This window comes from Ictalurus punctatus, chromosome 25, assembly GCF_001660625.3.
Source record: "Ictalurus punctatus breed USDA103 chromosome 25, Coco_2.0, whole genome shotgun sequence".
Taxonomy (NCBI): Eukaryota; Metazoa; Chordata; class Actinopteri; order Siluriformes; family Ictaluridae; genus Ictalurus; species Ictalurus punctatus.
In genome coordinates, this window is record NC_030440.2 from 4,614,164 (window position 1) to 4,638,559 (window position 24,396).

The 24,396-nt window shown below is 40.2% G+C and overlaps 1 protein-coding gene across 6 annotated transcripts in view; it reads right to left on the bottom strand.

The window, feature by feature from the left end:
- Window positions 1–24,396, bottom strand: part of hmbox1b (homeobox containing 1 b) — a 36,092-nt gene that overhangs the window by 4,570 nt on the left and 7,126 nt on the right. For 2 of the 6 annotated variants that reach the window (XM_017455792.2, XM_053675791.1), the window contains 8 exons: window positions 20,337–20,828; window positions 12,342–12,427; window positions 11,089–11,199; window positions 8,574–8,727; window positions 7,328–7,410; window positions 6,941–7,036; window positions 1,325–1,434; window positions 65–148 (listed from right to left, as the gene is read on the bottom strand). In XM_017455792.2, the coding sequence (XP_017311281.1) occupies window positions 65–148; window positions 1,325–1,434; window positions 6,941–7,036; window positions 7,328–7,410; window positions 8,574–8,727; window positions 11,089–11,199; window positions 12,342–12,427; window positions 20,337–20,827 (1,215 nt within the window). In that variant the 5' untranslated portion in view covers window position 20,828. Of the gene's footprint in view, window positions 1–64; window positions 149–1,324; window positions 1,435–6,940; window positions 7,037–7,327; window positions 7,411–8,573; window positions 8,728–11,088; window positions 11,200–12,341; window positions 12,428–20,336; window positions 20,829–21,902; window positions 21,990–23,506; window positions 23,724–24,396 lie in introns of those variants that run through there. The other 4 variants (XM_053675789.1, XM_053675790.1, XM_017455794.2 and 1 more) reach the window with 4 other exon arrangements.

The window sequence follows — 24,396 nt, forward strand, 5'->3', positions numbered from 1 at the left end:
CATGGAGAATGTGAAATAGTTGTTGAAACAGACGCATAATTGTAGCACATCATTCATTCCTCACCTGGGTTGGCGATGTTGGCTCGAGCCTGTAGAAACCAAACGGCCGGGCCAACTGTCTCTTCTCAAAGTAGGGCAACTCACAACCCTGTGAGTACATGAGAGAGAGGGAAAGCCCCATTATTACATTACATTAATAATAAAAAGAAAACTTTAAAAAAAAAAAAAAAAAAAATCACAACAGTTCATTTAGAACATCTTCATTATACAATGTTTAAAAGGGCTGTAATTATGCATTGTCACAGGATGCCGTGCGATGCAAAAACGTGACAACATGCGTCGTAGAAATGTGCAACTCGCATCGTGGATACATTCTATTAATTATGCATCTAATGCAATTGCACTGTTTGAACACCAGAGGGCCCAGTCTGTGCAGCCCATACAGTTCAAATATATAGAGTGCAGGCTGGTCACATGATCGCATTCTTTTGTGGAGGCCACAGAAACGGGCGTTTTAGACTACTTTGGATTTCTACTACCTCAGGCGCTGCTACAGGGCTCATTAAGTTTCAGTCGATCGTCTCACTTGGGTCAGTTTATTTCAATCAAATTTTGTGAGGGGGAAAAAAAAAAAAGAAGCAACCCATGGCTGGAATCCCAAGAGATCAAAATTGTCCATGCTCTCTAGATGGGAGGGACGGCATACTCTCTCCTGCATCAATCACACAAACACTAACCAATCTAGTAACACATACTTTTTAATTTGCTTATATTACATTTAAATGTTGTGGAACATCCATAAAACAAATGAATCCCTTTCATCACTTACATTCTAACAGTTATAAACCCTCGTTCCCAGTCGTGCTCGTGGAGCTCTAACGCTGCGTGTACCAACTAACACACTTATTGTTTGTGTTCATTCAGTAGGTCGCTCAGATTTGAGGAGACCATTCAAGTGGAAAGAAATGAGCCTCACCCACTTTACACTGGAAAGAGATAAATACATGCAAACTCAATACCGAACATTAGATGAACATTAATTCATCTTCAGTATGAGCTTCATCCTAGCCAGGTTTGTAGTGAATCCAGAGGCTGTCCTGGGAACACTGGACAATCTCATCAATGTGCAACACACACACACACACACACACACACACACACACCTAGGGGCAATTTAGAGTCACCAAATCCACCTACTAGGATATTTTGGGAGTTGGGAGGAAACCAGAGAATCTAGAATAAACCCACATGGACATGGGGATAAGCACTGAAGGCATCTGTATTGCATACTGCAGTTGTAAAAAGTCTATAGCTGATGCCTCACCTGCTCGGTGTAGTCGTTGCCGTCGATGTCATCACTGTTGGAGTGACCTCCAGGGCTCTGCACGTCGATTCCGTGACTCTCCAGGATTGTGGCTTCTTGGAAAAAAGACCCTGCCATGACACATCTGAAGCTACTTAAAAACCCACTAAGCGACTGGCACACGAGACCAAACATGCATTCATCTATAATCTGTTCATCTGCCCTCCAGCGTTTAGAACACACCCTTGCCGACTTCTCTCTCAAACCCTAGTTTGGTTTGCATCCACTAGGGGTGCATGACTACTTATTTTGAACCAGTTAACCAGTAATTTATACAAATCATTTTTTTTTTTTTTATACTTAAAGCAAAAACCGTTTCACGACTCACTACTTTTACTTTTATTTGTGCAGCAAAGAACTGCATCATCAGTCACACTCCAACTACAAAAGACATCTCCAGCTTCAATGCTTTTTAGGCTACGCCGTTAATGACTGAAGTAAATAAATTGATCCAATAAACGTGCAAAATAATACGTGTGTATTTCTCAGGCTTTAACAAACATCACTTGAAAAAATAAAAAAGAAAGAAAGAAAGAAAGAAAGAAAGAAAGAAAATGATTGCACTTTTCCCCTGCTCATTTGTCTCTTCCCCCCGTGTGTATTAGCCCTATTATTCGTTAATTTCTCAGAATAATTGTCCATATTGTTCTGTACTGCTGCTCTATCTAAATTCAATAAAGATAGTGTTAAAAAAAAAGAAAGAAAGAAAGAAAGGAAATATGGCTCTTAGTATAATATAAAGCTCTTAATATGGCAAGAGACACAAAGATGAAAATTGTGAAATGTTGGATTTCTTTCCCCCTGCAATGCCATTACTGCTTGAGTAGCATGTTAGCAACACTTTTTCAGTGTGTATGCGCTTGATATTATTAAATATGTCCATCAGCTCTGCCATCTGCTGTTAGTCCTGTTTACAGATTAAACAGCACCTATTATGGATTTGAAACGTGCCTAATTTTGTTTTAAAGCTCTCATACAATAGATTTACAGGCATCCAAGATCAAAAAACACTAACGTGCTCATAATTTAAACTGCATAATTAGCTTTTTCCCCTTCAGTGTCACAAAGGACACTCAATTCAATGATCTCATTCAATGATCCGTTCTAAAGGATTAATTCTATACTCCTCCTTCCAGAAAGCATACTCTGCTCTGATTGGTTAGATGTCCCAGTCTGTTGTGATTGGTCTACTGATGTCAGCATGTTTTGAAAGGGAAACGCCCACTACTGTAACAAGTTTCAGCTCGGTCTGTCAGCGAGCAGCCAATGAAGACCAGAGGTGGGCTTTTTGTTACAAACCTATGTAGGTTAATACAGGAAGTAAAGTCTGGAATCACTAACGACTCGATTCAGCTGTTCAGAATCGATTCCTTCTTTTGGGAGACAACTCCCTTTGTCGTGATTTTCTTTGATTTTTTAAACTTTGCAGATGCTTTTACATTCACAAACAGCTCTATAACATGCTACAGTATCTCACAAAAGTGAGTACACCCCTCACATTTTTGTAAATATTTGATCATATCTTTTCATGTGACAACACTGAAGAAATGACACTTTGCTACAATGCAAAGTAGTGAGTGTACAGCTTGTGTAACAGTGTAAATTTGCCGTCCCCTCAAAATAACAACACACAGCCATTAATGTCTAAACCGCTGGCAACAAAAGTGAGTGCACCCCTAAGTGAAAATGTCCAAATTGGGCCCAATTAGCCATTTTCCCTCCCCGGTGTCATGTGACTTGTTAGTGTTACAAGGTCTCAGGTGTGAATGGGGAGCAGGTGTGTTAAAGTTGGTGTCATCACGCTCACACTCCCTCATACTGGTCAATGGAAGTTCAACATGGCACCTCATGGCAAAGAACTCTGAGGATCTGAAAAAAAAGAAGTGTTGCTCTATATAAAGATGGCCTAGGCTATAAGAAGCAGCAGTTTCACAGGACAGGTTCCACTCAGAACAGGCTTCGCCATGGTCGACCAAAGAAGTTGAGTGCACGTGCTCAGCGTCATATCCAGGGGTTGTCTTTGGGAAATAGACGTATGAGTGCTGCCAGCATTGATGCAGAGGTTGAAGGGGTGGGGGGTCAGCCTGTCAGTGCTCAGACCACACGCCGCACACTGCATCAAATTGGTCTGCATGGCTTTCGTGCCAGAAGGAAGCCTCTTCTAAAGATGATGCACAAGAAAGCCCGCAAACAGTTTGCTGAAGACAAGCAGACTAAGGACAGGGATTACTGGAACCATGTCCTGTGGTCTGATGAGACCAAGATAAACTTATTTAGTTCAGATGGTATCAAGCGTGTGTGGTGGCAACCAGGTGAGGAGTACAAAGACAAGTGTGTCTTGCCTACAGTCAAGCATGGTGGTGGGAGTGTCATGGTCTGGGCTGCATGAATGCTGCCAGCACTGGGGAGCTACAGTTCATTGAGGGAACCATGAATGCCAACATGTACTATGACATACATATCAGTCAGGATTTAGACTTCATCATCGCACAGAGACAGCGTTAGTTAAAGTAGTAAATGACCTTCTACTGACTTACGATCAGGGTTGTGTCTCGCTGCTTGTGTTACTCGAAATTAGTGCAGCTTTTGATACTATAGATCACACTATTCTCCTTGACAGATTAGAAAATGTTGTTGGCATTAAGGGAACAGTCCTCTCCTGGCTCAGGTCTTATCTGACCGATCATTATCAGTTCGTAGATGTAAATGAAGACTTCTCCACGCATACTGTTACCTTTGGAGTTCCACAGGGTTCTGTTTTAGGCCCACTGCTCTTTACTTTATATATGCTACCCCTAGGACAAATTATTCGTAAGCATGGAATTAGCTTCCACTGTTATGCTGATGATACACAGTTGTATGTTTCAGCGAAGCCAGAGGACAGACAGAAGCTTCGTAAAGTTGAGGATTGTGTAAAGGACATTAGACGTTGGATGTTAACTAACTTCCTTTTACTTAATTCTGATAAAACAGAAATACTTTTATTAGGCCCACGTGTAGCTAGAAGTATTCTTTCTGATCACATGGTTACTCTGGATGGTCTTTCTGTTTCATCCTGTACAGCAGTTAAAGACCTTGGAGTGATTATTGACTCCAGCCTATCATTTGATGCTCATGTAGATAATATTACTAGGATAGCCTTCTTTCATCTCAGAAATATTTCTAAGATAAGAAATATGTCACTACATGATGCAGAAATACTAGTTCATGCATTCGTCACCTCTAGATTAGATTACTGTAATGCCATACTGTCTGGATGTTCCAGTAGGAACATAAACAAACTCCAGTTAGTCCAGAATGCAGCTGCTAGAGTCCTAACTAGAACCAGAAGATACGACCACATCACCCCACACTTATCCACACTGCATTGGCTCCCAGTGGAATCCAGCATTAACTATAAAATACTTTTATTAGCTTATAAAGCACTAAATGGTCTCGCGCCACAATATCTAAGCGACCTTTTGGTTTTCTATGATCCTCCACGCCTACTTAGGTCAAAAGATGCAGGCTATCTGACGGTACCTCGAATAGTGAAGGCTACAGCAGGGGGAAGAGCTTTCTCTTATAGAGCCCCACTGTTATGGAACAGTCTTCCTATTAGTGTTCGGGACTCAGACACAGTCTCAGTGTTTAAGTCTAGGCTTAAAATGTATTTGTTTACTCATGCCTACCCTGACTAGTCTCTCTATTATGCTAATTCCCAGTCCTAATAATCGTTTCTCTCCTCTCTCCTTCTGCCGAGCCACACACGATTTTATGGAGATACTAGAGATCCTGATCCTTTCTGCCTCTGGATGGAGCCCAAATCTTCTCCAATTCCAGACTGCTGGGACTACGGCTGCTCCTAAGGCCATACAGACTTCATATAAATCCATAATGAACTTTTTCACATTATCTGTTGTTACCCAGATGAGGATGGGTTCCCTTCTGAGTCGGGTTCCTCTCAAAGTTTCTTCCTCTTAAAACATCTTAGGGAGTTTATCCTTGCCACCGTCGCCACTCAGTGGCTTGCTCAGTTGGGATAAATTCGCACCTTTATTATCTGTATACCATGTTGATATTTCTGTAAAGCTGCTTTGATGTCTATTGTAAAAAGCGCTATACAAATAAAATTGAATTGAATTGAACTCTGAAGCAGAGCATGATCCCCTCCCTTCAGAGACTGGGTCGCAGGGCTACTGCAGAATTCCAGCATTTATTTCATGCTGGAATACTTTCCAGCATGACAACGACTTTTGCCTTGCTAAAGAAGCTGAGGGTGAAGGTGATGGACTGGCCAAGCATGTCTCCAGAACTAAACCCTATTGAGCATCTGTGGGGCATCCTCAAACGGAAGGTGGAGGAGCACAAGGTCTCTAACATCCACCAGCTCCGTGATGTCATCATGGAGGAGTGGAAGAGGACTCCAGTGGCAACCTGTGAAGCGCTGGTGAACTCCATGCTCAAGAGGGTTAAGGCAGTGCTGGAAAATAATGGTGGCCACACAAAATACTGACACTTTGGGCCCAATTTGGACTTTTTCACTTAGGGGTGTACTCCCTTTTGTTGCCAGCGGTTTAGACATTAACGGCTGTGTGTTGTTATTTTGAGGGGACAGCAAATGTACACTGTTACACAAGCTGTACACTCACTACTTTACATTGTAGCAAAGTGTCATTTCTTCAGTGTTGTCACATGAAAAGTTATAATCAAATATTTACAAAAATGTGAGGGGTGTACTCACTTTTGTGAGATATTGCACATGAAAGGGAATATTTGAAAAAGCATAATAGATGCACTTTAAGTAAATTGATAAGTAAGAAATTACCTCAAATTAATAATGCATAACCTGAGTTGAAAGAACTCGTCACTGACCCTGTTTGCCCCTGGTTGTTTCATGCAGATTGAATCGGGATTCAGATTTGAACCACATGGATTTAAACATGTCCTTAGTTTGCCAGATTGAAATCCTATTGCAGTGTCCTGTAGTATACAAATTAGCTCACAACACCGACAACCAACTTCCTGTGTTCTTTGTATCCAGGTGCTCAACGCAAGTATGATTGTTGCCATGGGGTTTTCCCAGGGACTCTGCAGTTAAGATCAGTAACATGTCGCGTTATGGAAACAATGTTATAGCCGCCATCAGGAGAAAGAGAAAACACAAGGCAGTGTAAGGCTCACCACTGCTGTAGCTCTGCGGACTAGTCTAATGGCAAGAGGTTATATTGGTGTAGACAAAAGCATTATGGTGTGAAGCTGACAATGCTTCACGGTAGATGGTGAGAAAATGCCTCCGCTGAAGGATGAATTGTTGCAACAGTAAGGTTACTCTCCTCAGATAACATTCTGGCTACTGAATATGCTGCTTCAACATCAACAACAGTAAAGGGGTATGGGGTCATGGACCACATCCGGTATTGCGTTAGGTAGTCAAAATGGCTTCAACTGGAAATAGTTCGGTTTTAAAATGTGCCTTGGTTGCATTTATACATGTCGTTTTATATACATTTTCCTAGTCCGGATATAATCCTCAAAATGCATGAAACGACCAAGTGTAAACCAGATACTATTAAAGAAACAGAGGTAACACTTTACCAATATTGGCCCTCCTCTTGATCTCTTTGCGACGGTTAGCAAACCAGTTGTAGACCTTCAAAGACGTCACTCGCTCAAAATCAGACAGCTTTTTCCCTGCAAGGACCAAAACATCAGCTAAATCTCATGCTTATGCTTTATAATGTGGTCATCGTCATTCCAACATAAATCTAATTGCCTACACGTACCACTATGAGATATTTAAAATGACCCAGATGTCTGAAAACTCTGCAGATAAAATAAAATAAATTTCACCAGCGTGATCACCATGGCCTCGATTAAGCTTCACCACAAATGATGCAAATCCTCCAAGGGGTAGCCACAGTGCTAAATAGAGTCTAACATTTACATACTATCTCGATGTGCGTTTGTAGAGCATTTGCCTACCTGGCTTTTGTATAACAGCATTGCAGGCGTTGGCGATCTCCTCTCTTTTGGCTTCATCCGGATACTGGTTGTCATTGAAGTAGCTGTGTCGGAGGGGGAAAAGACAGCTTTTACATTTTTACCCCTACAATTATAGGATATGGTCATCCTGTTAGATGCTAAACAGTACAAAAACAAATCCATGGGATGAAAAACTGTCCAACCCAGTAAATGTTTTCAGTAGACTACAACTTGCCATTTCAGAAATGTTGAAAATGTTGTACAGCCTAATGTTTGTTTAGCTGGTAAAGGGGAAAACTGTGGTATCTGTTCTCTTTAACGTAAAGCGTGCAATTGCGCTGCTTGTTTTTACGTCTAACCCCGCCACCCTCAGAACTTTAGCGTTCTCCAGGGTGCGAAAGTCTCTGATATTTACGCTTTCACTCAATTACATGGTTTCAGTTTACTGTTATCAGTCAACATTCACAGCAGCCTTATTGACACATGCAAAGACACACGCTGTGTTTAAATCATAATTCCCTATAGTGCACTATAAGTGGTGCAGACATTCTGCAGCATTGTTCCAATTCTCAGTGAGCAAACTATATTCTCCACTTGCCCGTAGTGCCCTATAGATCTGTAAAAATAAGTAAACAAACAAATAAATAAATAAAATTTTATAAAATGTACAATCCATGCACACTACTTCCGAGTACCACAATACCATTGCTTTTGCTTGAAATTTACATGTCAGGGTGGACACTAACTCCATATATAAAACGGAAATATAAATAAATAAATAAAACAAAAAACCACTAAAGCCTACATACGCTTGTTATTAAAGTATTTATAATAGAAAATAGCTTTTAATACTTCTGTATTTCTGTGGTTTCAGGTTGCTAGGTATTCTGTAAAGTCTGAATTGTTAATGTAAAAGTGGGTCATGAAGATCTGTTTCCGGAGCGTTTCCTTGTTTAATGCCAAAGGTTAAACAAGGAAGTAACAAAAATGAAAATAAAGTACACACTACAAAAATTACCCACAGGTAGTGAGGTGGAAGTAGCTGAAACGTTTTTAGATGATAAAAATGGCCATTCACATGCTTTTTCCATACAAAGAACCTTTGTAAGATCCACACTGTTGCATACTTCATGCTCATTTTTGCCAAATGATTCACTGTTATCACTTTTCACCCTCATACACTCCGGTCTATTCCTACACTCCTCCTCTCTGTGTCCATGCCGTATGTTTGCAGTCTCACCCTCACCTCTCCATCACAGCGAGACACTCCTTCCTCCAGGTGAAGCGGCTGCCTCTGCGCAGGCGGAAGCTGCCTGTGGCTGAACTTATTGGGGGCGGAGTCTGACGCCACTCGATTTCATCCAGGGTCATGGGGGCAGGACGCATGTTCAAAGTAGCACCTGAGAAAACACAGAAGATCATAATCATCATTCTTATTAAAAATATGTAACAGCAACATTTTTAAAGTCAGAAGTGAATGCAATATTGCGAACATATATAGGCCTGTTTTGCACAATGTTTTTCAATGTGTATGTGCATAATAATACAAGAACTTCAAGTCCAATCGTGCAAACTATTTATGTGAACTCCCTCTTACAGCTGTGAATTTCTGACTAATTTTTTTAAACTAAATTCCCCAAATCTATGAAACTGCATTCATAATGGGGTTCAGCTGAACTAGACACAACCAGGCATGATTACTGCAAACCCTGTCCACTCAAATTAACACTTAAATAGAACTTTCTCAACAGCATGAAGTTGGTTAAAAGGTCTTACCCAGTAACACACTATGCCAAAGTAGAAAGAAATTCCAGAAATGATGATGAAGAAGGTGATTGAAATACATCAGTCTGTGAAGGGTTACAAAGCTATTTCAAAGGCATTAAGACTTTAAAAGAACCACAGTGAGAGCAGTTATCTCCAAATAGAAAAACTCGGCACTGTAGTGGACCTTCCAAAATTCCTCCAAGAGCACAGTAACTACTCATACAGGAAGTCACAAAAGAGCCAAGGACAACATCAAAAGGACCTACAGGCTTCTCTTGCATCAATAAAGGTTCATGTTCATGACTCCACTAGAGAAAGACACTGGGAAAAAATGGCATCCATGGAAGAGTGGTGAGGTGAAAACCACTGCTAACCCAGAACATCATCAAGGCTCATCTGAATTTTGTTGATCCTCAAACATTTTGGGAGAATGTTCTATGGACTGAGAAGTTGAAACTGGAACTGTTTGGAAGACGGGGTCCTGTTATATCTGCCGTAAACCAGACATAGAATTCCAAAAAAAGAAAATCATACCCACAGACAAGCATGGTGGTGGAAGTGTGTTGGTGTGGGGATGCTTTACTGCTTCAGGGCATGGGCAACTTGCAATAACTTAGGGAAATATGAATTCTGCTCTCTACCAAAATCCTAAAGGAGAATGTTCAGTCTTCAGTCTATAAGCTGAAACTCGAGCGCAACTGGATTATGCAGCAAGACAATGATCCAGAGCAGAGGAGTAAGTCCTAGTCCTACAAGTAAGTGAAAGACTGATCTCCAGTTATCAGAAGCGTTTATTTGCAGTTATTGCTGCTAAAGGTGGCACAACCAGATTTTAAGTTTAAGGGTGGCAGTAAGTTTAAGGGGGCATATGGGTGATAGGTGTTGGATAGTTTTTTTGCTTCAACAAAAAACAAATAAATTAAAAACTATAGTGTTTATGCAGGTTGCTTTTGTTTTCTGTTGTATTTTGTTTGAAGATCTAAAACTACTTAGTATGAGACATACAAAAATCAGAAGAAATCAAGATGGGGGCAAATATTTTTTCACTGTATATTTATACAAACATTGTCAGAAATTGTCTTGTTCCAAAGAGTAAAAACTATGAATCCTAAAATGTGTTCATTAGACAAAAATACTGACCCACTTTTTCAAATTAATAAATTTAGATCATGATTATCTCACTGCTAGTGCAGCCACTCGGCTTATTCTCATTTATTTTACTTTGTTTAAAAAAAACAACAAAAAGAAACAACAACAAACCATGCACTACTCCAGTCGTTTTCAAAGTGGGGGCCTCAACAATTTGGTGTGAAAAATAAATTCTCACTCTCAGACAACCACACACAATCAATTCCTAATGTATTGTAATGTACAGATGCAAGATGTAATTATTAATAAAAAGGGGGATATATTCAGAAGTCTGTATTTTTAATGTGTTTTAAAGACATCTTGCAAAAGGGGGGCCTCGGTGAAATGTTAATGCCATTTGGGGGGCCTTGCCCTGGAAAAGTTTGGGAACCCCTGCACTACTCCACTAAAATTGTGCATATAAAATGGCAAACGATCTAACTAGATGCTGTTTTGCTCATCTTTGATCACAACAAGGCCAAGTGAACAGGAAATACGTTGCTGTGGTTTGGTTCACACCAAGTAAGCAAATGACTAATTTTCATTAGTATTGGATACCTCATATCAGCTCTACCAAATTTACTCCCAGCAAAATCAAATCCGACAGAAATGAGCAGAAAAAAGAAGAGCGCACAAAACCTAAATGCAACTTTTAACTGGAGGGGAGAGGGGAAAAAAAAGAAAAAAAAAAAAAAAAAGACTTTTTTTGCATTTAATCAGAAATTCAGCACAGAAGTTAGAGCTAATAGTAAGAAGTTAATTATGAAAATTAATTGACAAGAGCTAGCACACTTCAGAGTTCATACTTTTCTCTCTCACACACACACACACACACACACACACACACACACACACACACATCCAACCTGGAGTGGTCTTTTCCAGCTGGTACCAGCGATAGAAGGCTCTCTTCTTCTGCTCACTCAGATCGGATCCCTGCTGCAGGAGCCAGTGGGAGATCCGACTCTGACTGATTCCTGAGAGACAGAGAGACAGAGAGAGAGAGAGAGAGACAGAGAGAGACACAGAGAGAGACAGAGAGAGAGACAGAGAGAGAGAGAGAGAGAGAGAGAGAGAGAGAGAGAGACACAGAGAGAGACAGAGAGAGAGACACAGAGAGAGAGAGAGAGAGAGAGAGAGAGAGAGAGACAGACAAATTATACAGGCATCTACTTTGAGCTGAGAAAAGTAAATAAAACAACAATTCAGTAATGGTTTAATTACCGTTAGTTAAAAAGGTACACCATGCAAGTTTTGACCATCTTTTATTGAAAAAATAAAACTGCATGCTTTCTATGGAAGAACACTGCACTTGGTTGTGCTTCGCTTCTGCACGGATGGATCTAGTACTCAGTGTGTAGTCAGTGTGAGGGGGAAAATGCTTACAAATATTTATCCAGTAAAGGGGCTGAATCTGAAACAGTAGCATGAGCAGCATGAAAACTAGGTATGTAAATATTTGAATGAGTTACAGTTTACATGAACATGATGAGCAGAGCCTAAGGACAGACAATGTACTCTGCATGGCACTGTAGCAGCCAAATCTATAGCTTAGTTGTTCCTCCCCTTCTCTAGCAACACCAAACTAGCCTAGTCAGAAAGGTTTTATATTTTAGCGGTCTGGTAGTCCTACAAACAGTGACATCACCCAAGGCAAGTTTTATCATAAATCCAACTTTTTCTGATAATGTCATGCACTGACAGCTAAGTTACCATAGCTTCCATAAAACAAAACTTAGGCTACTAGCAGAGCTATAAAAAATGCATGGAGATGAATCTGGGCTTAGCCCTGGATGATTAACGGTCCAGCTCATGCTCCTGGTTTTGACTAATCAGAATCACTGATGTTTTTAAATTAATCACGTTACAAAAGTTGTTAATATTAACATTAAAGTAAAGGAGAAGAAATGTTTTTCCTTAGACCAATGTATGCAAGACTAAAATCTGATGCCTGAAGTCCAGTCTCTGATCCTGAAATATTAGGTTCAAATTGAGGACCCAAGGAGGACCAGCAGGTTCAAAATGAGGACCCGAGAAGGACCAGCAGGTTCAAAGTGAGGACCTGAGGATGACCAGTAGGTTAAAAGTAAAGGTGCAAATGAAGAACACGCCCACTAACCTGTGACCTGGGCCACCACTGCCTGAGAGATGCGCCGGTTAGCCAGAAAAGCCTTGATCTCCTCTTTCACCAAACTGCTGTCCCTCCTAAACAGATAGATAGAAAGACACACTTATAAAGACATGAGGAAGGCAATTATTAAGCAGATTTGTACCCCTGGCTGCTTGGCCACAATAATAATCAGAAGTGCGCCCACCACAGAAAGATGCTCCCTGATAATGTAATGTAGCTACTGGTTTAATTACACTTCCTAGTATTGAGGGTATTTCTTCTGTGCCTGGTTGTTTGTGCAAATGCGAGCATGTTGGTTAGGGGTGGACAAATCATAAATCCATTAGCTAACCTTAATTCAATTACCCAGCCCAGTGAGCATGTGAAAGCTCCAACGTGCTGTCCAGTCCCATGTTTCAGTTGTCCAGAAACCTAACTGACTATGCCAAAAAAGAATTAACCTAACCCTAACATAATGTAATAAATAGGTCAAGCAATTACATTAATTAACAAACAAATGTATACAAACAACATATAAATTCCTGCGTAGGGGACGACTCGGTCAAAGCAGTCATCCTTTTCTAAGAAAGTGACTGAGGCAGCATATTGTGTTTGCATAAACATCTGGCTACGAGTTGTGGTCTTTTCCCTCACATCGCTTTCGTCAGCACATAGAGACCGAAATAAATTGTGTGAATAGTGCAAAACTGTGTCAGTGAGTCCGTAAAGGATTTCTTTGAAGAGTTTTTTTGAGATCGTTATGGCCAAAAATGCTTGATTTTGCAGTGTCCTTTTTTATTTTTTACAAATTTGCAACGCAACTTGCAGAACTTAATTTTTTTTATTTTAACTTGTGTTTTTATTGCAGAAAACTACCTGAATTGGTGAAATCGCAATTGCACAAAACTGTCTTATGCAGTGCTGCTTGTTGGTAAATGCGACCTTTCAGCTGGAGTCATGTTTGACGTACGTGAATTGATGAATGAGTGTTGAATGAGTGTTGTGATGACGTCACATGACGCGTCTCTGACCAAATCCGCAGTGATTTTTATTTATTTTATTTTTTAAATGGCAAGCTTCTCCGAAAATCACAAAATTCTGGAGGGACTGTATTAGGAGTTCTATGATATTTGGCGTGTGGATTTCCACACACTTACAGAAAGCCAAATTCTCACCAGCAAATTTAAGACAATTTGAACAAATTTGGTCATGTAGAATGTAACACCTCATTTATCTTGCCTTGAGGACATTTATAAAAAAATAAATAAAAAAATAAAGGGGGGGGGGGGGGGGGGGGGGTCTTTTTCTCCCCAAATTTAAGAAGGGAAACTTTCATTGTGCTGAAGATGTGGTTCCACCAAGCTTTCATAGGTTTGGAGAATAGTCCGGTGCTTAATTTTACCATGGAAATAATCCAATTAAACTGGAAATGCTAGATAACGTCATGCTAATCTTCATGCAAAGTGTCCAAAGCATTCTGTATGAAACTCGTCTAAAGTGGATCAAGGCTGAAGTGCAGCAGTAGGAAGGATTTATCTAGCTGTTTTTCTAGGACTTGATCTGAAACTAGTTATACAATTTACACTTTACTCTGTTTTTGGGACCAACCACACCCACGATCAGCACACATACATACAACGTGGTAATTTTAAAGTGAAACTTCAGACAAACTTATAATGGGAGAGGGGCTGGGTGAAGTGTGCACATTTCTTTTTAAACTGATCTCTTCCAGAAAAAACCTCCAGCAGCATGTTTGTGTATGAAACAGTACAAATACAGCTGTGTTAATGCCTTATACAAAAGGACGTTATTGGTGTGAGCTGCATCATTTAAACTAATTTATGTTTCTCTCACAGTGTTGCTGCTCCCGATTTGCTTACTCTTTAACAGGAACAAGTTCATAGTTCAGTCTGTACTCTTATCTTTTGGGTTGATTTCAGATATCAGTCAGGTTTTTTTCTATTTAACTCTGTTGTATTTACCTGTTTGACGAAAGTAGGGCTGCAGCTAACAGTTATTTTCAGAATCGATTAATTTTTTCGATTAATCGGATGGGGCGGGGCGAACTTTCAGTACCTTTTTTTTGTTTATTTAAAATAAAATACACAAACTAAGTGTTACAAATATAAATTCAGACTAAAATTTACACAACTGTTTCTGCAAAACAGAACAAAACCCAATACACACACACACACATCAGAATATATATTATTAACTTAGGACTGTAGTTTAATTCGGTGCTTTTTGTGCATCCATAAAAAATAATGTATAAATACTATAAAATAAATATATATATATATATATATATATATATATATATATATATATATTATATATATATATATATATATATATATATATATATATATATATATATATATATATATATATATACACACACACACACACATATATACATATATACACACATATATACATATATACACACACATACATATATATATATACATGCACAGTGAGGGAAAAAAGTATTTGATCCCCTGCTGATTTTGTACGTTTGCCCACTGACAAAGAAATGATCAGTCTATAATTTTAATGGTAGATTTATTTGAACAGTGAGAGACAGAATAACAACAAAAAAATCCAGAAAAACGCATGTCAAAAATTTTATAAATTAATTTGCATTTTAATGAGGGAAATAAGTATTTGACCCCCTCTCAATCAGAAAGATTTCTGGCTCCCAGGTATCTTTTATATAGGTAATGAGCTGAGATTAGGAGCACACTCTTAAAGGGAGTGCTCCTAATATCAGCTCGTTACCTGTATAAAAGACACCTGTCCACAGAAGCAATCAATCAATCAGATTCCAAACTCTCCACCATGGCCAAGACCAAAGAGATCTCCAAGGATGTCAGGGACAAGATTGTAGACCTACACAAGTCTGGAATGGGCTACAAGACCATTGCCAAGCAGCTTGGTGAGAAGGGGACAACAGTTGGTGCGATTATTTGCAAATGGAAGAAACACAAAAGAACGGTCAATCTCCCTCGGCCTGGGGCTCCATGCAAGATCTCACCTCGTGGAGTTGCAGTGATCATGAGAACAGTGAGGAATCAGCCCAGAACTACACGGGAGGATCTTGTCAATGATCTCAAGGAAGCTGGGACCATAGTCACCAAGAAAACAATTGGTAACACACTACGCCGTGAAGGACTGAAATCCTGCAGCCAGCGCAAGGTCCGCTGCTCAAGAAAGCACATATACATGCCCGTCTGAAGTTTGCCACTGAACATCTGAATGATTCAGAGGACAACTGGGTGAAAGTGTTGAGGTCAGATGAGACCAAAATGGAGCTCTTTGGCATCAATTCAACTCGCCGTGTTTGGAGGAGGAGGAATGCTGCCTATGACCCCTGGAACACCATCCCCACCGTCAAACATGGAGGTGGAAACATTATGCTTTGGGGGTGTTTTTCTGCTAAGGGGACAGGACAATTTCACCGCATCAAAGGGACGATGGACGGGGCCATGTACCGTCAAATCTTGGGTGAAAACCTCCTTCCCTCAGACAGGGCATTGAAAATGGGTCGTGGATGGGTATTCCAGCATGACAATGACCCAAAACACACGGCCAAGGCAACAAAGGAGTGGCTCAAGAAGAAGCACATTAAGGTCCTGGAGTGGCCTAGCCAGTCTCCAGACCTTAATCCCATAGAAAATCTGTGGAGGGAGCTGAAGGTTCGAGTTGCCAAACGTCAGCCTCGAAACCTTAATGACTTGGAGAAGATCTGCAAAGAGGAGTGGGACAAAATCCCTCCTGAGATGTGTGCAAACCTGGTGGCCAACTACAAGAAACGTCTAACCTCTGTGATTGCCAACAAGGGTTTTTAAACCAAGTACTAAGTCATGTTTTGCAGAGGGGTCAAATAGTTATTTCCCTCATTAAAATGCAAATCAATTTATAACATTTTTGACATGCGTTTTTCTGGATTTTCTTTGTTGTTATTCTGTCTCTCACTGTTCAAATAAATCTACCATTAAAATTATAGACTGATCATTTCTTTGTCAGTGGGCAAACGTACAAAATCAGCAGGGGATCAAATACTTTTTTTCCTCACTGTATGTGTGTGTGTGTATATATATATATATATATATATATATATATATATATATATATATATATATATATATATATATATATATATATATATATATACACACACACACACATATACACACACACATATATATATATATATAAAATTTTATAGTGTTTATGGATGCACAAAAAGCACTGAATTAAACTACAGTCCTAAATGAATAATAAAAACTCCCTTTCACTGCACCTTGTGGCTTCTGTTACTCGCTGACTTTAGGAATATTATTTTACTTGTGTTTACTTTTGACCATAGTGTTTTAATTAGACATTACAGATCTTACTCGCACTACACTCTGTGTAGACGCGCTGATACCACGCTTGATCAGCAACGCGGCCTCGTTACTAACACATCACTTCCGTTATAATAAACGACAGAATTTACACTGCAAGCGCGCAAATACAGCATATAAATGACAAGAAACTTAAATTAATCTAAACCTTTTAAGCAGCTTGCACCAGTTTCCCCTGCCCCTTACACACAGTGGAGCATTTTGGATATAAACATAAGTTTATGCGTGTATATATGTGCTCGTGCATCACTGTATAATCTCCGCAGTGTTTCATATAAAATGCTCCCCCTGATTTTGAGGACTTTCTTCCTCAGTCACGTGACGATTTCGCCTCTGTCTGATGGAGACTGAGGTCATGTTGGGAATAAAAGGTAACGCTGACAAAGTAAACTGAAGAAAGTCATTGTCGGTGACTCGGTGTCTGCTAATGCTAGCGTGCGTATGACAAGCGCCTTTGCCTAGGAAGTTGATATTGATTATACTGATATTACCTTTCTAAAATCCACACACTAGATGGTAGTGCACAGTCCATAGTGTAAGTGTACAGTACTTCATTTGGGACCCAACTTTAGTATTTACTCTCCGAAGCGTGTTTTCGGAACAGAAGTAACGTAATGAGTAAATCTCCCCCGTGCCGCGCGCAGACCAACTAATCCATAATGAGATTTGTTGACAACGATTTTCATAATCGATAATTATCGATTAGTTGTTGCAGCTCTAGACAAAAGCTTTGTTGGATAATCAAAAATAAAACCTTGACTATACCATATGTCTCAGTCTGGGTTATTACACAACTTGGCAAGAAACCCAACACCTGGTTTAACCAGTATTTTGGCAGGAAACATTAAAAATTCCCACACTGATCCAAGTCTGGACTTGTGCTATATTATGTTGAAGGTGTTTTCCTTTTCGCCTCCTTATGTACCTCCTCAGGTTAATGTCTTCCTGATATAAAATAAAGTCCAATCGTTTTACTACTAGTCACTAGTTTAGTCATTACTACTAGTCACAATTAGACACCAATTCACCGATCCCAGAGAATCCCAGAACTCTGAATACTGGCTGAAAACTGATACTGAGAAGATACTACACTATGGTGCAATTAAACATGAATGAATTAAGCAGTACAATGGTTTTATAATGGAAGAGACGATATGCAACTTAAATTTTGACTTGATACAGTGAGGGAAAGAAGTATTTGATCCCCTGCTGATTTTGTACATTTGCCCACTGACAAAGAAATGATCAGTCTATAATTTTAATGGTAGATTTATTTGAACAGTGAGAGACCGAATAACAACAAAAAAATCCAGAAAAACGCATGTCAAAAATGTTATAAATTGATTTGCATTTTAATGAGGGAAATAAGTATTTGACCCCTCTGCAAAACATGACTTAGTACTTGGTGGCAAAACCCTTGTTGGCAATCACAGAGGTCAGACGTTTCTTGTAGTTGGCCTCCAGGTTTGCACACATCTCAGGAGGGATTTTGTCCCACTCCTCTTTGCAGATCTTCTCCAAGTCATTAAGGTTTCGAGGCTGATGTTTGGCAACTCGAACTTTCATCTCCTTCCACAGATTTTCTATGGGATTAAAGGTCTGGAGTGGCCTAGCCAGTCTCCAGGACTTTAATGTGCTTCTTCTTGAGCCACTCCTTTGTTGCCTTGGCCGTGTGTTTTGAGTCATTGTCATGCTGGAATACCCATCCACGACCCATTTTCAATGCCCTGGCTGAGGGAAGGAGGTTCTCACCCAAGATTTGACGGTACATGGCCCCGTCCATTGTCCCTTTGATGCGGTGAAATTGTCCTGTCCCCTTAGCAGAAAAAAAACCCCAAAGCATAATGTTTCCACCTCCATGTTTGACGGTGGGGATGGTGTTCGTGGGATCATAGGCAGCATTCCTCCTCCTCCAAACACGGCGAGTTGAGTTGATGCCAAAGAGCTCCATTTTGGTCTCATCTGACCTCAACACTTTCACCCAGTTGTCCTCTGAATTATTCAGATGTTCATGGGCAAACTTCAGACGGGCATGTATATGTGCTTTCTTGAGCAGGGGGACCTTGTGGGTGCTGCAGGATTTCGGTCCTTTACGGCGTAGTGTGTTACCAATTGTTTTCTTGGTGACTATGGTCCCAGCTGCCTTGAGATCATTGACAAGATCCTCCCGTGTAGTTCTGAGCTGATTCCTCACTGTTCTCATGATCATTGTAGCTCCATGAGGTGAGATCTTGCATGGAGCCCCAGGCCGAGGGAGATTGACCGTTCTTTTGTGTTTCTTCCATTTGCGAATAATCGCACCAACTGTTGTCACCTTCTCACCAAGCTGCTTGGCAATGGTCTTGTAGCCCATTCCAGACTTGTGTAGGTCTGCAATCTTGTCCCTGACATCCTTGGAGAGCTCTTTGGTCTTGGCCATGGTGGAGAGTTTGGAATCTGATTGATTGCTTCTGTGGACAGGTGTCTTTTATACAGGTAACAAGCTAACATTAGGAGCATTCCCTTTAAGAGTGTGCTCCTAATCTCAGCTCGTTACCTGTATAAAAGATACCTGGGAGCCAGAAATCTTTCTGATTGAGAGGGGGTCAAATACTTATTTCCCTCCTTAAAATGCACATCAATTTATAATATTTTTGACATGCGTTTTTCTGGATTTTCTTCTCGTTATTCTGTCTCTCACTGTTCACATAAATCTACCATTAAAATTATAGAATGATCATTTCTTTGTCAGTGGGCAAACGTACAAAATCAGCAGGGGATCAAATACTTCTTTCCCTCACTGTATGCAACTTTTAACTTCAAAACCATTAATTTGAACAATAATAGCTGAATACCTTTTAGCAGGCTGAAGGAATGCTGTATAGCTTTTATTCAGCAATCCTTCAGACTACTAGCTAGATAGCCAAGTACTAAACTTCTAGGCTATTCTTTGCAATATCGTATAGATTATCACATTTTAATTTCATGGATTTAATCTCGCATCCAAGTTCACGAGTGAGCTAAATTACATCAAGTAAACTCATTTATATCATTATTCAAATCAATAGTCAGGAAAGCTTGTTAGCAAGATAGCTAACATCAGGCGCACTGTGTAATCAATACCAACAGACAAGGTTCCTAACAAGCTAGATAAGGGTAAGTGGTACAATTGTGCTGTGTACTATTGTTCATTAGTTTTAATAATAAAAAAGAAATAATAAAAAAAGGCACCAAGTCAGCTAGCAAGTTAGATACAAGCCATATTACTGCGCACTTAGAACCAGTATATCATCACTGTAGGAACCAATAAGCAATGTGAGAGAAGCAGTTTTTCTGTAGAAGTCACTGGGTTGGTAAAATAATGTGCTAAAATTGTTTAAACAAAACAAACAAACAAAAATGCTACAGGCACCTGTTTCACCACGGTCACTCGAGCGAGAAGAAGCTAAGAGAGCAAGAAAGAAGTCTCACTTTCTGAATTACAATGGGAAAGAATGTAGAAATCTCAAAACTGATATTCATGCCCCCACCCCACTTCTTCACTTATGTAATAAACAACGGTATGAAACTAATCATGGAAATAACTAGACAGGAAACAATTATTCTGATCACCGACCTCATCAGGTCCTCCACCTTGTCGTCGACGTCCATCTCTTCCTCCACCCCATCAAACCCATATGGCCTCACTGCCACGGCCGCTGCCGTGTTTCCTGACGGATAACGGGGTGGAGACAGCTTCCCGTTGGCCGTCCCGTTCTGCGTCACAGCAACCAGTGAGACGGGTGGTGAGGTCGCATAGCTGTTGCTTGGTGACGGGGACAGGAACTGAGTCTGCGTAGAGGTGGTGGCAGTAGAGACTGCCATGTGGGAGGTGGAGCTTTCATTGGTGCCATGTGAAGGGGCGGGGTCAGATACCGAGGGAGCAGGGCCACAGGACGAAGAGGCAGAGCCACGGCGCCCAAACTTGTCTCCATGCTCTCGGTCGAGACGCTCCAGTGTGTCCAGTGCATGGACAATCTCGGGCTTGGTCATGCCGCTCCGCCGCAGCCGCTGCAGCAGATCGATCTGCTCGATGGTGAAGCGCGGCTCGTCTGTGTACTGGGACATCCTGGTGGAAAAAGGAAAGAAAAGGGGGGGGGGGGGGGGGGACATTGCTATGAAACAGGAATCTTTATCACAGTGCTTCTGGGTACTGGGTTTAGGGGTAAGGATTTAGACATCGGGGTTGGGGATAATGAAGCTTGGCTCGTGTGTGGCCCGAGACATTTTTCTGGTGGGTGCTTTTTGATGTTAACCAGGTTAATTTTTACCCAGTTTGCATCTGAGAGACGTTTAGGATTCAAGGTTAGGCATTAAAACTTAGGGGTTAAACAGTGAAGTGAAGCTTGTCTGCACAGTCGGGTCCTGAACTTGGAATTTAAATAAATAAATAAATAGATAGATAGATAAATAAATAAATAAATAAAGTTACCACCACATGTAAAATATTTTATTATATAGTGCATTCTTTACTGTAAATAAAGATATCAAGGTAAGATTATTAACAGCGATGCAAATGTCAGTCAACGGCATAAGCATGAAACGAAGAAAAGAAAAAAAAAAAAAAACACAGTTGCAAATTAAGATCGTATTAAGTGCACTGAAATGAAGCTACGCCACAAAATGGCCGACATTCCTCACAGCAGAACGACTGCAGCACGTCCTGACAATAAAAGGGAAAATCCTTTTTATACGTGACCCAATTCCTGATGTCTGGAAACATTCTCCCTGCATTAATATGGCTCGTTGTGACTTATCATTTCTGCTGTTGCCATGGAAACCCTTCAGCTCTGATATGTAATTTCCTCAGATGGTCTATAACGTGATTTACTCTTGTGGCATATTGCGCTATTTGTGATCATTTGGTCCAAACCAATAAGATTTAGACACACGTACATTTGGAACTTTGCGACACTTAAGAGATTTGTCACATTTCCAGCTGTATGATAGGAAAATATTGAGCTACATAAAATATCATATTGTGCTGCATTGCTACATAGTGTAATATAATCAGTGACCCATTGGTGAAGCCTTGGTGTTCGTTGTTAAAACCACCTGCGTTATCGGACCACACCGACTGCTATGCATTTGATTGTATGAATGTCAATCAAGCATAAGGCTCATAACATAACACACGACTCACCTTGTGTGAATTTTGTTGAAATAATCAGTCATTGCAGGAGGTGGGCTGAATCTCACCATCTCAGTTTTTCAGTTGATCAACCCCTGGCTTGAAAGTGCAAAAAAACAAGCAAAAAAAAAAAAAAAAAAAAAAAAAAAAAACGGCGCTTGCGTTTTTTGGTGTGATTATTATCATTCCAAATTTTTGCACATTTTTTCCTAATACTTTATAACCATCCATAAAGCTAATCAGCACACTCTGCTAGCTACTAAACAAAATGACGCAAGACCGTTCATTTGGTCATCTCTCATAATGATTAATCTACTAATCAGAGAATCACCAAAGCAGCAAACCCCAGAAAGATGCACACGGAGCCGTTTGTTCTTGGAGAAGTTCTCTATTTAGACACACCCGGTTGAGTTCACACAGCTTACTGTTATGTTTGGTTACTTGGTGTAACCAAACAAGGAACTTCAAGGGTGTACATATAATGTTGAGATCCAGAACAGCATCGCTGTTCACATCCTATTGTGCACATCTGTTCGCTATTGATATGTTTCATGTATAAAGCAGACTATTGGAAGGAGGTGTGGAGCTCTTTTAGGGAGTTTTGCCCAGATATTGAAGAGTGTGTTGTATATATTTTCCTTCACTGATTCCACAAGGCACTTGGTCTTGGCAAGAACATACATCACCAAACTTAAAGATGCAATACACCTCACGTTCAATACTTTCATCATCACCGTCATTATGTCAGTATATTATTGAAGTGTTCAGGTGTGAAATAATACTAATCCATTAAACATCTAACCATAATGACGGCATTTTGCTGTTTTAATGGGTTTATTCGCCGGTGTCAAATCTCAGAACGATCTCTGTTCATTTTAACACCCTTATGGTTAGAATGTAAGTCTCAAATCAGGTGTATACTTGCAATATACTGAGCATGTAGTGTATACTTTATTTATATAAAAATAAATAAATAAATAAAACAAATTATATATAATTAATTTGTACTGTATCAATTGCCACACATCAGAACACAGGGATGCAGGCTACACCATTAATCATGCAGCTTTGGCAGCTACACTTTCTCTAGTGTTAAGCCAATCTCTGGGGTGTGCACATAGATAAATCTTGGTCCAGCTTTTTTTCTGTAAACTGATCATAGGGCCAGCCGTATTGGAGGCTACATGCATGCAGAGTTAGGATTCAGATGGAAAGAGTTAGACAGTACTGTACCGGTACAGCTAGACACACTGTGGGGAGTGATGATGAAATTGTACAGGTATGCCAGTGTACCATAGGAATTTCCAGTTAGGATATCCTTCCTTATGTACACCTGCCCATTCATGCAGTTACCCAGTCAGCCAATCATCCACCATAAAATCATGCTGATACAAGCTTCAATAATGTACACGTTGAACAAAATTGGGTGGGGTCACGTGATGTGATATTGTTCTGACCGTGGCATGTTTGTTGCTGCCAAACAGGCTGGTTTGAGACTTTTAGAAACTGCTGATCTTCTGGGAGTCTCACGCACACACACATCTTTCGAGTTTACTGTAAGTGGTCTAAAAAAATTATAAATGTTAGCAAGCGTCAGTGCTACAAATGGAAAACACCTTGTCAGATGAGAGACGTCAGAGGATGATGGTCAGACTGGTAGGATATCCAAGGCTCTTTAAAACCATGGTGAGCAGAAAAGCATCCTGAACGGACAAGTCGAACCTTGAGGCGGATGGGCTACAACAGCAGAAGGCCACATCAGGTTACACTCCTGTCAGCCAAGAACCGGAATCTCATGCTACAGTGGGTACTGGCTCACCAAACCTGAACAGACTGGAAAAACATCGCCTGCTCTGGTGAATTTTGATTTTCAGTTATATGATATGATACGACACGATACTGCCAAGCTGCTTTTACAGAAAATGAAAACACCAGCTTCTGACCAATCAGAATAGAGCATTTAACAGCACTCAAATATTCACACGCATCTCTAGTGCACCTCTAAAGCAATAAACATCGAAGATCAAACCTGTCTTAGCCGATCTACTACATATGGGGTAAAGGGAAAACGACGCACAGATATTTCAATTGCATCATAACCCATGATAAGAGGTTAAGCAATTATTGTAATTTTGTTAGCGAGTTAACTACCAGCTACTGTGTTAGTTTATACCGGGATTATGCTCAAGCAGTCAGACTTTGTGTCAGCTGGTTACATTGTAATCACCTGTAAGTTAATAGATGAACAAAACAGTTTAATAGCATACCAGTGAAAAAGGCTCGGCCAGTCTGTGTACACAAGTTAAGAGTTAACCTACTCTACAAAACATACACCAGGACATGTAGTGGGTTCGCCAAGACATGTTTGATGTCCAAGTTTTGATTCGGATGTTTTGCACTGGACTATAAAGCTATTATTAAAGTCCCCATGAAATAAAATAAATAAAAAATACAAGTTTTCTGGACTTTAGTATGAATGTGTTTAGCCTTAAGGTTATCTATAAGC